This window comes from Rhamphochromis longiceps, linkage group LG20, assembly GCF_057381845.1.
Source record: "Rhamphochromis longiceps isolate RC_006_pf linkage group LG20, R_longiceps_female_GT1.1, whole genome shotgun sequence".
Taxonomy (NCBI): domain Eukaryota; kingdom Metazoa; phylum Chordata; class Actinopteri; order Cichliformes; family Cichlidae; genus Rhamphochromis; species Rhamphochromis longiceps.
In genome coordinates, this window is record NC_140576.1 from 18,362,147 (window position 1) to 18,375,509 (window position 13,363).

Consider the following 13,363-nt stretch of genomic DNA (forward strand, 5'->3'; position numbering starts at 1 on the left):
ACTCTGCTTTCACTGCCTCACAAAACACAATGACTAATCTGTCTGCAGGAGGTTATCAAGGTTATTTAACAACACATTGTCATTCGGGTTCAGTTGCTGATATTTTTGCAGTTTTTCTGCTAGAAGGAAATGTCCTCACCTAATGGAAAATGTATGTGTACTGCATGAAAGGAACGGCAGCAATTTCAAGTCTTGTTCTTAAACCAAAATTGAAAATTATAGTGGTATTACAAAATTGGAGCAGTAATAATGGATTGAATTTATATAGCGCTTTTCAAGGCACCCAAAGCGCTTTACAATGCCACTATTCATTCACTCTCACACACTGGTGGAGGCAAGCTACGGTTGTAGCCACAGCTGCCCTGGGGCAGACTGACAGAAGCAAGGCTGCCATATTGCGCCATCGGCCCCTCTGGCCAACACCAGTAGGCGGTAGGGTAAAGTGTCTTGCCCAAGGACACAACGACCAGGACAGAGAGCCCAGGGATCGAACCGGCGACCTTCTGGTTACAGATACGCTTCCCAACCCCCTGAGCCACGGTCGCCCATTTAGAGATGTGTTGTAGGTTGCACCTCTTTCCCACATATTTAGTGTAAAACTTTGCTGTGACACTTCAGATTCATGTTTCAATTCCATTTTGTTCCTTTTGCACCAGTTCACAACAATATTAGGTAAAGACCCCACAATATTAGACAGAATGTTCCATCAATCAGATAATACTCATAAGCAACTGTTACAGCCCTAGCAGGGCCTCCTCCTGAAGGTGCCTGTATGGGCGTGTCCCACAATCTCTTTTGCCTGAGGTGCCACCTTTCTCTTTTACACAGTTGACTCACATCAGTAATTAAAAGTATTTAAGCCCAGATAAAGGTGAGCTCTGGGCCAGAGTGCCATTTGTGTGGTTGCAACTAGTGAGCTGCTCGGTTGCAGCTAGTGAACTGCTCTTTTTTTTTTTTTTTTTTTTTTTTTTTTTTTGGACTTACTTTTTAATTTATTGACCAATGCTTGAGTTTTGTTTGTTTCCTTAAATGGTGATAGCAGCTTGTCCGTCTCTTTTGCCTCCTTGTCTCCTTTTTCCGATCTGGACACTTTTTGTTACTTTCCCTCATCGCCTTGACCCTTTTACACTTACAACACGGGGTCTTCAGCCAAGATCAGTAAGGCTTAGCTACACCCTACAATAATACAATGCAAACAGAGAAAACCCTCACCTGTCGTTATTGTTGTATGATGAGCTGCTTTTTAAAAAAAAATATTTTATTTATTTATTCCTTTTTTAGCTTTGGGGAAAATATTCTGTGGACTAATGAGACTTGGATGACGTGTTATAACTTTTGTTTTTTTTGGTTTTTTAATGAAGTTATAACTGATGGAACCATGAAGCCCTGAAGTGGTCCAGGAAGCAAGCCAAAAGTCCAGAAATTACTATATGCACGTAACCCACTTATCCCAAAACCTGCATAACCCAAGTGCACTTGAGCACCTCTGAATGGCTCTAAAAACACAAACAAAGAAGGATTTGGAGAGACCTAGTCAAAGTCTAGATTTTAATCCTATTGAGATGCTTTGGCATAACCTTAAACATGCTGTTCATGCTGGAAAACCCTGCAGGGTGGCGGAATTAAAACAATCCTACAAAAAGGAGTGGCCAAAATTCCCCCACAGTGATGTGAATGAGTGATTGCCAGTTATCACAAATGCTTTATTGTGGTACCCTTGGCAGCAAGAACTGCAATCAGTTAGTAGGTTTAGGGGTTGTGTGTGTGTGTGTGTGTGTGTGTGTGTGTGAGTGAGTGAGTGAGTCTGAGAATGTTGTGTTACTATAATTCTTAATAATACTTAAAACCCTCCTTGTCCTTTCAGAATGCCCTGTTGTTTTTTGTTTGGTTGTTTTTTAACCTCATCCTCCCCTTCTTCCTCTTACTTTGTCTCTGTATGTCCTCTCTAGGATCAGACAGTGCCATGCGGTGTTCAGACTCCTCCACTAATGTCCTGGCTTCCAGCATCGCAGCCCCTCTCAGTTTGTCCCTCTCCCCAGCTGTCAGCCCAGAGGACTTTGAGCACCTGTGGCTGCAGCGACAGGCTTTGCATACTGAACGCGGTAATGAAATGGAAGGTTATATTGAAAATTAAAGTCAGAGATTCATAGCTAAAGCTTCCTCTTTATTCGATAGCAAATGTGGTTAAAAGGAGCATGTAGGCCTCCTAAAAATCTTTAACAAGAGTGTGAAATCTCCATTGGTGGAATATACCAATTCCTCCAAAGTAATGTGTATATACTCAATTACAAATCTGATATACTTTAGATTTGATTAGTGTCAAGCTGTGGCAAATTGATGTTTGAAAGGCTCACAACTGTGTGATAAAGGTCTGAAACCCACACTGCATGTTAGAATGTGTCAGGATGTATTGTAGCTCAGATAGTTAAGATATTCCCATGAGAACACTGCCCTCAGTTAAAAGGGAAATAAGACAACAAAACTGAAACTTTTGGCTGTAAAAGCACTTAATTATGCCTAACTGTACCTAATTATACCGAACAAAAATGTTCTGGTTCATCAGTATGGGTTATCGAATAACATGAGAGATCATAACTCTTTTTTGTCATTGCACAGTCATGCTTAGCATGATGGTACAATGAAATTGGAAAACTGTCCCACGTCAGCACTAAACACAACAAAACACAACACACAAAGTGGATAAAAACTGCAAAAAAGGTATGAATAATGAGTGCATAGATTCATGATGGAAAATGCTTGTTTTACTCATGTAAGAAGAATGAATTTATTGATACAACTTTCAAATATGAATGTGGTTTGTTCGTTTTCTGTACATTTAGATGACAATTAGTTTCTTGAGAAAATAGCCAGGATATTTAAACCATTATTGAAAATTATAGTTAAATACTGTTTGTACATTACAGCATTACAATGATGAACTTGTAATAATAATAGTTATCATTTATTATTATCCATTTACCTTTTTTATCATATGGTGATCATCTGCAGTGACCTCACCACAAGTATTGTGTGTGAGAGAAAACCTCCGGCTTCAGATGGCTTTAAATGTCAGAGTCAGACAGCTTCTTATTTTTTTTCTTTCTTGACTCTGAGTGAGTAATAAGGTCTCCAGCACATAGATTTAGAAAATAAAATAATTTTTTAAAATTTATGATTTCTCTTGTTTCATGAACATTTGACATTTAGATGAGATGATGATGATATGAGATAGACTTTATTTGTCAGTTGCAGGTCTTTTGCCCACAGTTTTTACAGTGTTTCTCCACATTTAAAAGCTATCGTTGTGACTTCTTGTGTTGTTGTGACAAGGTGCTGAGAAAATAGAGGAGGTTGACTGTGCGTGGATAGAAGAATGTGTCCGGTGTCCAGCAGTACTTCACTGTTCTCCCCAAAGCCTCCAAGCTGCCATGCAGCTGGTCAATATCCAGACGCTGGCGTTCACGCCACAGCAAATGCTGCCCTGGAGGGTCTACCTGTACACACACACCCAGCGCTCCCACTCCATGGACGCACCCAACACTACGCTCATACTGGGGGAGCTGCTATGTACTGGAGAAGCCAATCAGAAATCAGGAGTAAAAAAAGGCACAGCTGACAGTGAAGCTGGAGCAGAGGGGAAAGAAGACCAACTGGTGAGAAAGGAAATGGATGCAACAGCTGACAGGCTGAGGGTGAGCGAAGATGGACAGGAAGAGGAGGAGGGAATAAAAGTGATTCTCAATCAGCAACCAAAAGATGATGACGCTCTGAGACAGTTTCTCACAATCCTTATCACTGTACTGAACACACTGTCCTCAGAGAAAGATTAAAAATAGACTTTTCCCCTTTGATCTACATCTTTCCAAATTCATTCATTTGTCACACCGCCTGGGCCTAACAGCATGTTGAAGGAGTAAACACATTCAAAACTGGTCCAACTTTATGAAGCATTGTTATTCTAATAAAACAGGAAAGTACAAGCAACTGACAGTTACTACCCCCTTTTAAGAGAAAACTACCAAAAAGTTGTAAGGTAAACTCAGGGGATTTTTTTTTTTTTAAGCCCAGTTCAGGCTATGTTTGGCCTTATGGGGGCACTATTGTGGATCAGTCCCAATGCACCAAAAGCGGCTGATAAATACTGTTTACCTACAAACACATACAGTGATGATGTTATCTTACCTACCCATGGTGTGCTGCTTTATTATTGTAGTTTATTTGATGCTAGATTGCGTTTGATATGATTTTTAAAATGTTAGTTGGCTGATGAGAAAATGCAAGAGAAATAGAAAATAATTTAAAAATGACTAAGAACTTATAAAATAAAGGAAACCTGTGTATCTGTCTTTTGCTTTTGTGTCAACAATAGCTCAGGGCGTTTGCTTTAATTTCCTGGTGTAGTTCTAAAGAATGTGGCCGCCTTTGAACGTAAGCGGTTGGCTGTCGTCCGACCGTGACGCCACACCTGGTTGGCGTACAGCCTCTGCTACTTGGAGTCGCCTGTTGAGCGTCGGGGACTATAGGTGGAAATACACGTGCAGAATGCGGCAGTACTGGTTTATATGCATGGGTTCCAAGGGGCGAGTCATTTTTCATTTCCGTGAGTGCCTTTTCTGACTTTCGGTGCGTTGTACTGTAAGTATTATCACGCCGTGACTGCAACTCGTTCACTAACTGTTATCCATCGAGCTGAGGACAACCGGCGGAGGGAGGTGAGTGGAGATACCGGTCAGGCACAAGTTTATTAGCTTTATAATTTATGTTCCGACTCACAGCAGCTGCTTTTTGTTTTCAGTGACGGGATGGATGGATGCCTGGTTTAGCTCATTTACTGTACCTTCTGCTAACTCTTCATTTGGACTCTTCTCATTTACCGTAGCTGTGGGTTCATACAAGACTTTTCGGTGTGGCTGTGTTTGTGTTATGAGCGACGGTTGGAAATCATTGCTAAACCCTATTGATATGGCTTTTTTAAAGCCTGATCGCGCAGAGACGGTAGCAAGAAAAAAATCTTCCGGATTTCTTAACTTGAAATATCTTCTACGGAAGTCACTTGTTTGTAGACACTATCTGAAAACGTTCCATAGGACTGGCTAGTTTTCTTGCGGTACCTTCAAATTATTAGTGCTGTTTAAGGTAAAACACACGGACAGCTCTCTATACTCTGTCATTTTTGGGTAACTGCGGTTTCGTCGTTCTGTTCGGGAAGCGTTTGTTTCAGCGAGCGTTACATTGCAAAAATCAAAGAGGAGACCGCGTACTAATTATAGATGAGGTGGCCTCGGCTATAATTGGTATCTTCTATGAAGTGACCCTGTACTCGTTGACAAAACAAAGGCATTTTAAAAATCTAAGTAAAGCTTGTCCTCTAGCCTGGCTCTAAGGATTAGTCTGACATGAGACTACGCAACGCTTTTCATATCTCCTTACTTGTCCTTACTTCTCAGTGCGTTTAAAAAAACAAAAGAGTAGGGCAGCCTGGCTATAAACCTCATTCTTATCATCTACAGTGTTTGTTTACTGCTTCCCTGTAACCTCTCTGCCCTTTCCTCTGTTTAGAACTCGGAAACAATGTAACCAAACAAGAAGAAAAAAAGATTACAGTAACAGTCGACACTGGCAGAAACTCCGTCTGAGGGAGACTGCTATGTAATGGCTGTAGGAAATATTCAGACAAGGGAAAAATTAAAGGGGGGGGAAGCTGAATAAATAATAAACAGTTGCTGCAGATGGTTTCGCTCGAGTAGATTTGGGTAGTTAGGATACAGTGCCATAAAGGCTGAGCCTGCCACATGAGTTTGTCTCAAACTTTAACAGATTGCTCAGCGGGCTTGTGTTTGAAATCAGTTTTTTGCATTTAAATACATCAGTACAAATAAATTGTCTGTAGCTAAAACAATTAGTTATAGTCACACTTAGTTATAGTCACACTGAGTGGGTTGACTGAAAGGGCTTTATGCTGTGGCCTTCAGTCACCGGATCTCAACCCAAATGGGATTTCTTACAGTGTTTAACATCACCAAAATGCCAAATCAACACTTATCTGCTGGAGGAGTGGTGTTCATCCTTTTGTGCCACATTCTAGTACTAAATACCTGTAGCCAAACTGAACTGTGTTTTTACTGTGATCAAGTAGAACTAGACCACTGACAATTAATATCTTAAAAAACATTAACATTAGAAAGAAAATTTATCAGGGTCAGTCAGCACTCTGTGTCATCACTGTTTCACATAGCCCCACAGAAAGCTCACTCATTGAACTTTCACCAAGTTCCAGCACTGGTAAAAGATGAGATAAAATGAGAAATGTACTGAATGGGACAATTTTGTTTCTTGTCCTGAACTGTAAGTGGTTCTCAATGTGCATCTCTATAGAATATGTTAAAGGGCTTTTGCAACTTGCGACACAGGGTTATTTACACCAGAGCAACAGTGTTCAGTAAACTGTATCTGATGCATACAAAGTGTATATATGAGACTCTAAGTTACAACAACACACTCAGTTCCGTGTAACCTGTGTCCAAGCCTTCTGAATCATTAACTATTGGCCGAATTATTTACAGTTGTACTGCGTCACACACCAGCATAATGGATGGAATATCACGTATGTGTTTGTGATAGGAAATGCGGATTCATTCGAAGAAGAAGAATATTGTTGTGGCAGTGCTGCTTGTCATTGGGGGATTATACTTCATTAACCATTCGGACTTCCTTCTGGCTGTAAGAACACACCTACACATAGAATATTTGAGTTATTTTTCAAACTGTGCACCTTACTTACTTGGAGGTAGACTTGTATAAGTCACCATCCCTGTAACTGCACTTGCTCTCATCTTGCTTTGCAAAGTAACAAAGATAGTGCATTGTCTCACTCATCAACGTGTATATTCTAATCAGACAATAATCATGTTTTTGTCTTTTGGGTTTGTTTTTGTTGTTGTTGTTTTGCAGGTCTTTGCAAGGTCACCTGAAATAGTTCTTAATGAGTTAACATGGCAAGCAGACAGGCCGGTTAGTATGGAGTCCTGGATTGACCAGGCAGATTATCTGAGTTTCAATGTGTCCTATCAGCTGCTTGCTGGAGTGCTACCTACTCAACAGAGTGAGTCTCCACACTTTGTTCTCATTATTATAATAAGGCTGCTGCTGCCTTTTCAAACTGTAAAAAAAAGAAAGAAATTGCAAAAAGTCACGTAGAGAAATAATGACAGCACTTTCCGGTGTTGTTCTCTAACTTATGGAAACTATGGAATGCGTTTTTTCACTGTCACTTGCATATTCCTATTTGTATGAGCAGTTGTGCCTTATTTTGTATTCAAAGGAGCTTGCAAAGAAAAGCGTCTGGACTTCTTTAAGTTGCTTGAAGACGTTTCACCTCTCATCCGAGAAGCTTCTTCAGTTCTAAGGTCAAATGGTGGGGAGTCCCAGATTTAAACCGCCTCTGTTCAAAGATCTTTGAATAAAGGCGGTGGTTTACGACACCAACTCTCTGCCATCTATAATCCAGTTTTGAGTTCCCTCCCCAGACGCCTTAATGCCCACTCACATCCTGGGCCATCTGACTTCAGGAATTCGCATGATAAGGTGGGGCCAGGTTTCACAATGAACTCACCCGAAACGCTGGCTGATTGGGACCCACACCCAGTTTCACACCTTGGCTCAGGCGATTAGAGGATCATCAGGGGGTCCTTTTGTCCCTCTGTGGGGGGTTACTCCCACTGGGTTTAAATCTGGGACTCCCCACCATTTGACCCTTAGAACTGAAGAAGCTTCTCGGATGAGAGGTGAAACGTCTTCAAGCAACTTAAAGAAGTCCAGACACTTTTCTTTGCAAGCTCCTTTGACTACGATGACCTGGATGATTGAGAACCTTCACAGACTTATTTTGTATTATTTTGGTATTTATGTCATGCATTTATTGCTTTTATTTCAATGCTAATTCTCCTTTTTTTGTTTTACTTTTATTTACTCACAGTCTGAAGGTGTTACCATGCTGAATTTCATACCACATTATTTAATAATTGTTATCAGAAATACTTTTTAACCTCAGCTTTAGATTTGAAATGGCATAAAACCCTTCACTTTTTTTCCTTTTTCTTTCGGCTTCAGAGTATTTATCTGTTGGATTATCCTCAGTAAAGAGGAAGAAGGGCAGCTATCTGGTCCCCACATTGAAATCCATCTTCTCCCAGTCGTCTCCTGAGGAGCACTCCTTCATGGTGGTGGTAGTGCTGCTAGCAGATTTCGACGTCAGCTGGAGAGTCGACACTGTGAAGGAGATCAAATCAGCTTTTGCCTCTGAGTTGGAAAAAGGCCACCTTTTGGTCATCCATGTTCCCCAGGACTGGTACCCTCCGATTACAGGTGCAGCTCACATGCGATCACCCCTAGTGTACATATTCATTCACATACAGTTTGAATGTTTTTTTTTTTCCTGTGATACAAATCTGTCTGGTTCTCTGTAGGTCTGAAGAGGAATTTCAACGATGCTCCAGAAAGGGTAACGTTCCGCTCCAAGCAGAACCTGGATTATTCCTTCCTCATCCACTACTGTGCAGGTCTTGGACGGTATTACCTCCAGCTAGAGGATGATGTGTTCTCTGCAAAAAACTTCCTCACAACCATTAAAAAGCGAGTTGAGGAGCAAGAAGGAAAGAAGTTCACCTGGGCAACGTTGGAATTCTCTGCCCTCGGCTATATTGGTAAACTCTACAAATCAGCCCATCTTCCTCTTCTGGCTCGCTTCCTCTTCATCTTTTACCAGGAAATGCCCTGTGACTGGTTGATGACTCACTTCCGAGAGGTGATGACTCAAAAGGAGACCATCCTTTTCAAACCCTCGCTGTTTCAACACATGGGAACTTTCTCCTCATTTCAAGGCACATACAATAAGCTGAAAGACAAGGATTTTGAGGAGGATGTCTATACCAATCCTTCAGCTGAAGTTTACTCTGACATGTCCACCTATCAGAAGCACTTCCCCAAGCTGGCCTGGGATGCTGGCGAAGGATTCTTCTGGGGCCGCACCCCAGAAAAAGGAAATTGCCTGACTGTAGTGTTTACTGAACCTACTGTGGTGACAGGGATATTTGTAGAAACAGGGTCAGGAGGCAAAGACATCCTGGAGTCAGGTGAGGTGGAGATGGGTCACAATGTGGTGGCCACAGACAAAGAGAAGAGTTGTACAGAGTTTGAGTCAGTGGGAACATTTGAGAATGGAAAGTTTAAAATGCAGGAGATGGATAAAAAGTACAGCTCAGCCTCTTCGTGTCTGAAGATAAAGGTCACAGCTACTCAGAAGGACTGGTTGATCATTACGAAAATCAGAATCACCACAAAGCTGACTGTACCTCATCAATAGACATAGATGTTAGTTCTTCCTGGCAGATTAAAAACTATTTTGATCAAAATCTGACAAACTGAACTTGGGACTTGTGTGCCTTGTTAAAATGTTTTATTTATCAAACATCAACTAAGTGCTCTAAGCAAATTGTCACTTTGAAGCAAGTTTGACCAAACTTTGTGATGACATGTTGTCTCTTCACAGAATCAAAGAGCTATAAGCAGACAACCAACTCCATGTGTTGTATGTATGTATGTATTGTTAATGCATTTGGGTAATTGCATTGTGTGTGAAACTGCACTCATCATTAACTCATTGTTTTAAAATGAAGACGAGAGAAAACCCATGTGCTTATTATGAAACCTATTGACTGTAGGTTGAAACCTACGGTCAATATGTAGTCAATGCTTGTGATGGCTAGCTGACATATTACTTGTTTGTCTCCCCTCACCAGTATCAGGCCTGCTATGGCCTTTCGCACCAGCAGCCTGATTCAAACCTCAGGCCAGATCTATAAATAGTGTACATCTGTCACATGTTACAACAACTACACAGAGGGGATAAAAGACGCCGGGTCCCATTTGCAGTCTGATCTTTCTGTCTTTCCTTTTTTTTTTTTTTTAAATAGGAATTTTTGCTTTCTTAAATACCTCAGCTCCTTTTTCCAATAAGTACATATGTTTTTATTTAATTCTGCGGGGTGCACTGTAAAGGGTAATGGGTTAACAAGGTAGGTTGAGTTTTCAATATCACAAAAGCAGTACACTGGGTTCTTTCTGTTGGCTCACAGGATTGAAAGTCTGGGTTCAAATATGCCAACTGAAAGTTTTATTTGGAGTTTATATGTTCTCCTTGTGTCTGTGTAGGTTCTCTTTGGGCACCGTAGCTTCTTCCTACAGTCCAAAGACATGCACGTTAGGTTAACTTTTGGTTGTAAATTTTCTGCAGGTGTGAATGTGAGCATGAGTCATCGACCATTTTTCTGTTGGTCTTGTGATGGACTGGTAACCAGCTCAGGTGACTCTTGGCTTCAGGCTCCCATGCCCAAATCTAAATCTGATAAACAGTTAAGAGGATGAATGGATCCCTTGACTAGATTAAATTTATATTGCACATCTAACTTGCTTCAGACCAGTTTACACTCTTTTGCATTAAACTGGGCTGATAAAAGCATGCCAAAGTATCCTTGGGTAAGATACTGAATCCTGATGTATTCATTTGATTGTGAGTGGGTGTGAATGTTACATAGAAAGCGGTTGAACACTGATGTATAAATGGGCGAATGAGACATCTTGTATAAAGTGCTCGAGTAGATAAATGCTACATAAGAACTAGTCCATTTACCTTTCCTGCATGCAGAGTTAGCCACTGTGGCAACCTGTTGTGAATAACAGAGCAGACAAAAGTAGCTATTTCTCTCTGAGAGAAAGTGTCCATCCATTAGCCACCTGTTGAACAGCATGTTTTTAACACAGCCCAACAAAGATATGCACTGAAGACACAAAGGTATGTCTTTCCACTGAAACTTGCATTCATTCAGCTAATTAGACAAATCTGTTCCACTTTTAGAATATATAACAGATAATAATCAGTGAGATTAATTTCACTTTAATTTGGCTAAAAACTAAATTTCTGCATCTACTTCTTTTTGTAGGGCAGTAATTAAAGTTTATAGTGTAAAAAGTAGATTAAAAATATTCTGTGAGAATGCCCCTCTTGCCTTTTTTTTTTTTTTTTTTTTTTGGCACTGCCAATTTTCATTTCATGGTCACATGCCCTGCTTCTGGATTGAATTATGAAGTATCCAATCAACCCATTTCATGTAATAAATGAACACATACCCCGTCTTCTGGGAGCACCCACAGATTCCAAATTACAGTTTTTCTCGATTGCTAAAACACATTTCTTGAAACTATGCCTCATATTCTCACAACAGTAAACACAAATCCATAACATCTCACTCAATTTCCCAAACATCCTATTTCCAGGTCAAAATGAAGCTCTACACTCAAAACTATTCACTCTTGCTGAAAAACCAAACTTTGCCCTCAGACATCAAACACAAGCCCTCAAAAACACACACACTACAACAGAGTTTTGCACACTGGTACAATTAATTCAAAACAATAGTTCCAAAACAATTAGGTTGCTTATGGTTCTCCCCTTCAAAAACCTTTTCACATGATAAACACAAAAGACGCAACCAATGTATGTACAGTGGCACATTTTTATTCATGTACTATACAGTACAACACACACCAAAAAACATTATTCCACCTCAGCATCTTGTCTTTGGTCTGGGTCAGGCCAGAGAATCTCATCCACATCACAGGCTATATTGGCCCTAGCCAGGCAGCGGGGGTAAAATCCTCTTGCATGCCTGATCCACCCCTGGCATGCATCTACTGATATGTCTAGGCAGGCTTCTTCCATGGCCTGAAGGAGGTGAACACGGACATAAGGTTCTCGGTCATACACTTTCCACCGCCATGCCGAAAATAACTCCTCTATCGGGTTTAGAAAGGGAGAGTATGCAGGCAGAAAGATATTAGAAAACCTTGGGTTATTGGTAAACCAGTCACGAACCAGAGCAGCGCGATGGAAGCTGACGTTATCCCACACAACAACGTAGTGAGGCTGCTCTGGCTGTGCTGGTTCCCTGTAGTCCAGCTGGAACATATGTTGTCTTAAACCATCAAGAAAAGCAAGGAGAAGCATAGTGTTATAGGGTCCTAGTACGGCATGGCGGTGGAGTACCCCTCGTTGGCTGATGGCTGCGCACATAGTGACATTCCCCCCACGCTGACCAGGGACATTTACAATAGCCCGATGGCCAATTATGTTCCTCCCCCTTTTCCTTCTTTTGGTCAGGTTAAAACCTGCCTCATCCACAAAGATTATTTCATGGGGAACAGGCCGTCCTTCAATCTCAAAGATTCTCTGCAAAACACATAACACAGTAGAGTCAATCGGTACCCTGAACCACAGTTCAAGAGTGCTGAAATGGCAGCATAAACTGCCATGCTGTGATGGTACACAATACTTTATACAATATCCAAACTCATACCTGAACATATTCCACACGTTGGTTTTTCACTCTGTCAGAGTTTCGTTCGAAAGGGACTCGGTATGCCTGTTTCATCCGGAATTGATTCTTTCGGAGGATGCGGTCAATTGTGGAGAGGCTGATGGCATTTATGCCTCGAAAAAGATGATCATCCTCAATCACTCTCCTTTGAATCTCTTGCAGGCGGATTACATTATTTGCAATTACCATGTTTACAAGTTCCCTCTCTTGCCCCTCCGACAAAAGCCTTAACCTGCCTCCACCAGGTGGTCGTCTCTGTGTCCTACAAAAATAGAAGCACTCATTACTGTAACTGTCACACATTCGAAGGTTCTGATTGGTGTGTGATAAATTTTGACTCCTAGTGTTTCCACCTGGTTAATTGTGTGCTAATTGAGCTCAAGCTATGCTGACTTAAGTTAACATTATTGAATGCTAGTGCTTTCTAAATGACTACATGGTGTAAGCACTGAAAAATGTAGGGATTTGTGTGTAGAGTTTTGCAGTAACAGTTCACCAAATTTGACTCATGTGTCAAAGCAGGGAATAGTGTTTATAGTTCAGGGAAATGGGTGAGCTTTTTGAAAAATAGCGTTACGGTTTTGAAATTTTAGTTTAAAAGCCTGGTTATAGTGTTTAAGCAATCGAGAAAAACTGTAATACAGTCTGGATTAACAAAGATGGAGGATAAACACCACAGTATTTGCCAAAAACTCTGACTTCATCCGTTCATGGTTTGATATAGTAGGAGACAAAAATGGGCTGCTTACAATTTCCCAATGATTAGCTTTATAAAACAGAACCCAGTGTATACAAGGTTTACAAATGTGACAGACTAAAACTGCAAAATGCTGCTGAACCTACCACTAACCAACAGCGTGTGTGAGAGAACAATGTATTTTATTCTTCTCCATCATTCAGTAATGCTGGAACTCATTACACTGGTCAGCTGA

General features: G+C 40.9%; 2 protein-coding genes across 5 annotated transcripts in view; both read left to right on the forward strand.

Moving 5' to 3' along the window:
• ap4b1 (adaptor related protein complex 4 subunit beta 1) overlaps window positions 1-4,337 on the forward strand; it is a 49,993-nt gene extending 45,656 nt beyond the window's left edge. The window contains exons 13-14 of the mRNA XM_085392961.1: window positions 1,950-2,102; window positions 3,331-4,337. Of these exons, the coding sequence (XP_085249087.1) occupies window positions 1,950-2,102; window positions 3,331-3,830 (653 nt within the window). The 3' untranslated portion in view covers window positions 3,831-4,337. The remainder of the gene's footprint in view (window positions 1-1,949; window positions 2,103-3,330) is intronic.
• Window positions 4,338-4,463: 126 nt separating this feature from the next.
• LOC146645176 (alpha-1,3-mannosyl-glycoprotein 4-beta-N-acetylglucosaminyltransferase C) lies at window positions 4,464-12,455 on the forward strand. 4 transcript variants are annotated; one of them, XM_085393839.1, is made up of 5 exons: window positions 4,464-4,881; window positions 6,622-6,720; window positions 6,952-7,102; window positions 8,110-8,364; window positions 8,466-12,455. In XM_085393839.1, exons 1-5 carry the CDS (start codon window positions 4,807-4,809, stop codon window positions 9,359-9,361), a joined length of 1,476 nt encoding a protein of 491 aa, XP_085249965.1. In that variant the 5' UTR covers window positions 4,464-4,806; the 3' UTR covers window positions 9,362-12,455. The 4 variants fall into 4 exon arrangements, with proteins under 4 accessions (XP_085249965.1, XP_085249962.1, XP_085249964.1 ...); XM_085393836.1 differs by having other exon boundaries at window positions 4,464-4,712; XM_085393837.1 differs by having other exon boundaries at window positions 4,488-4,600.
• Window positions 12,456-13,363: the final 908 nt, after the last annotated feature.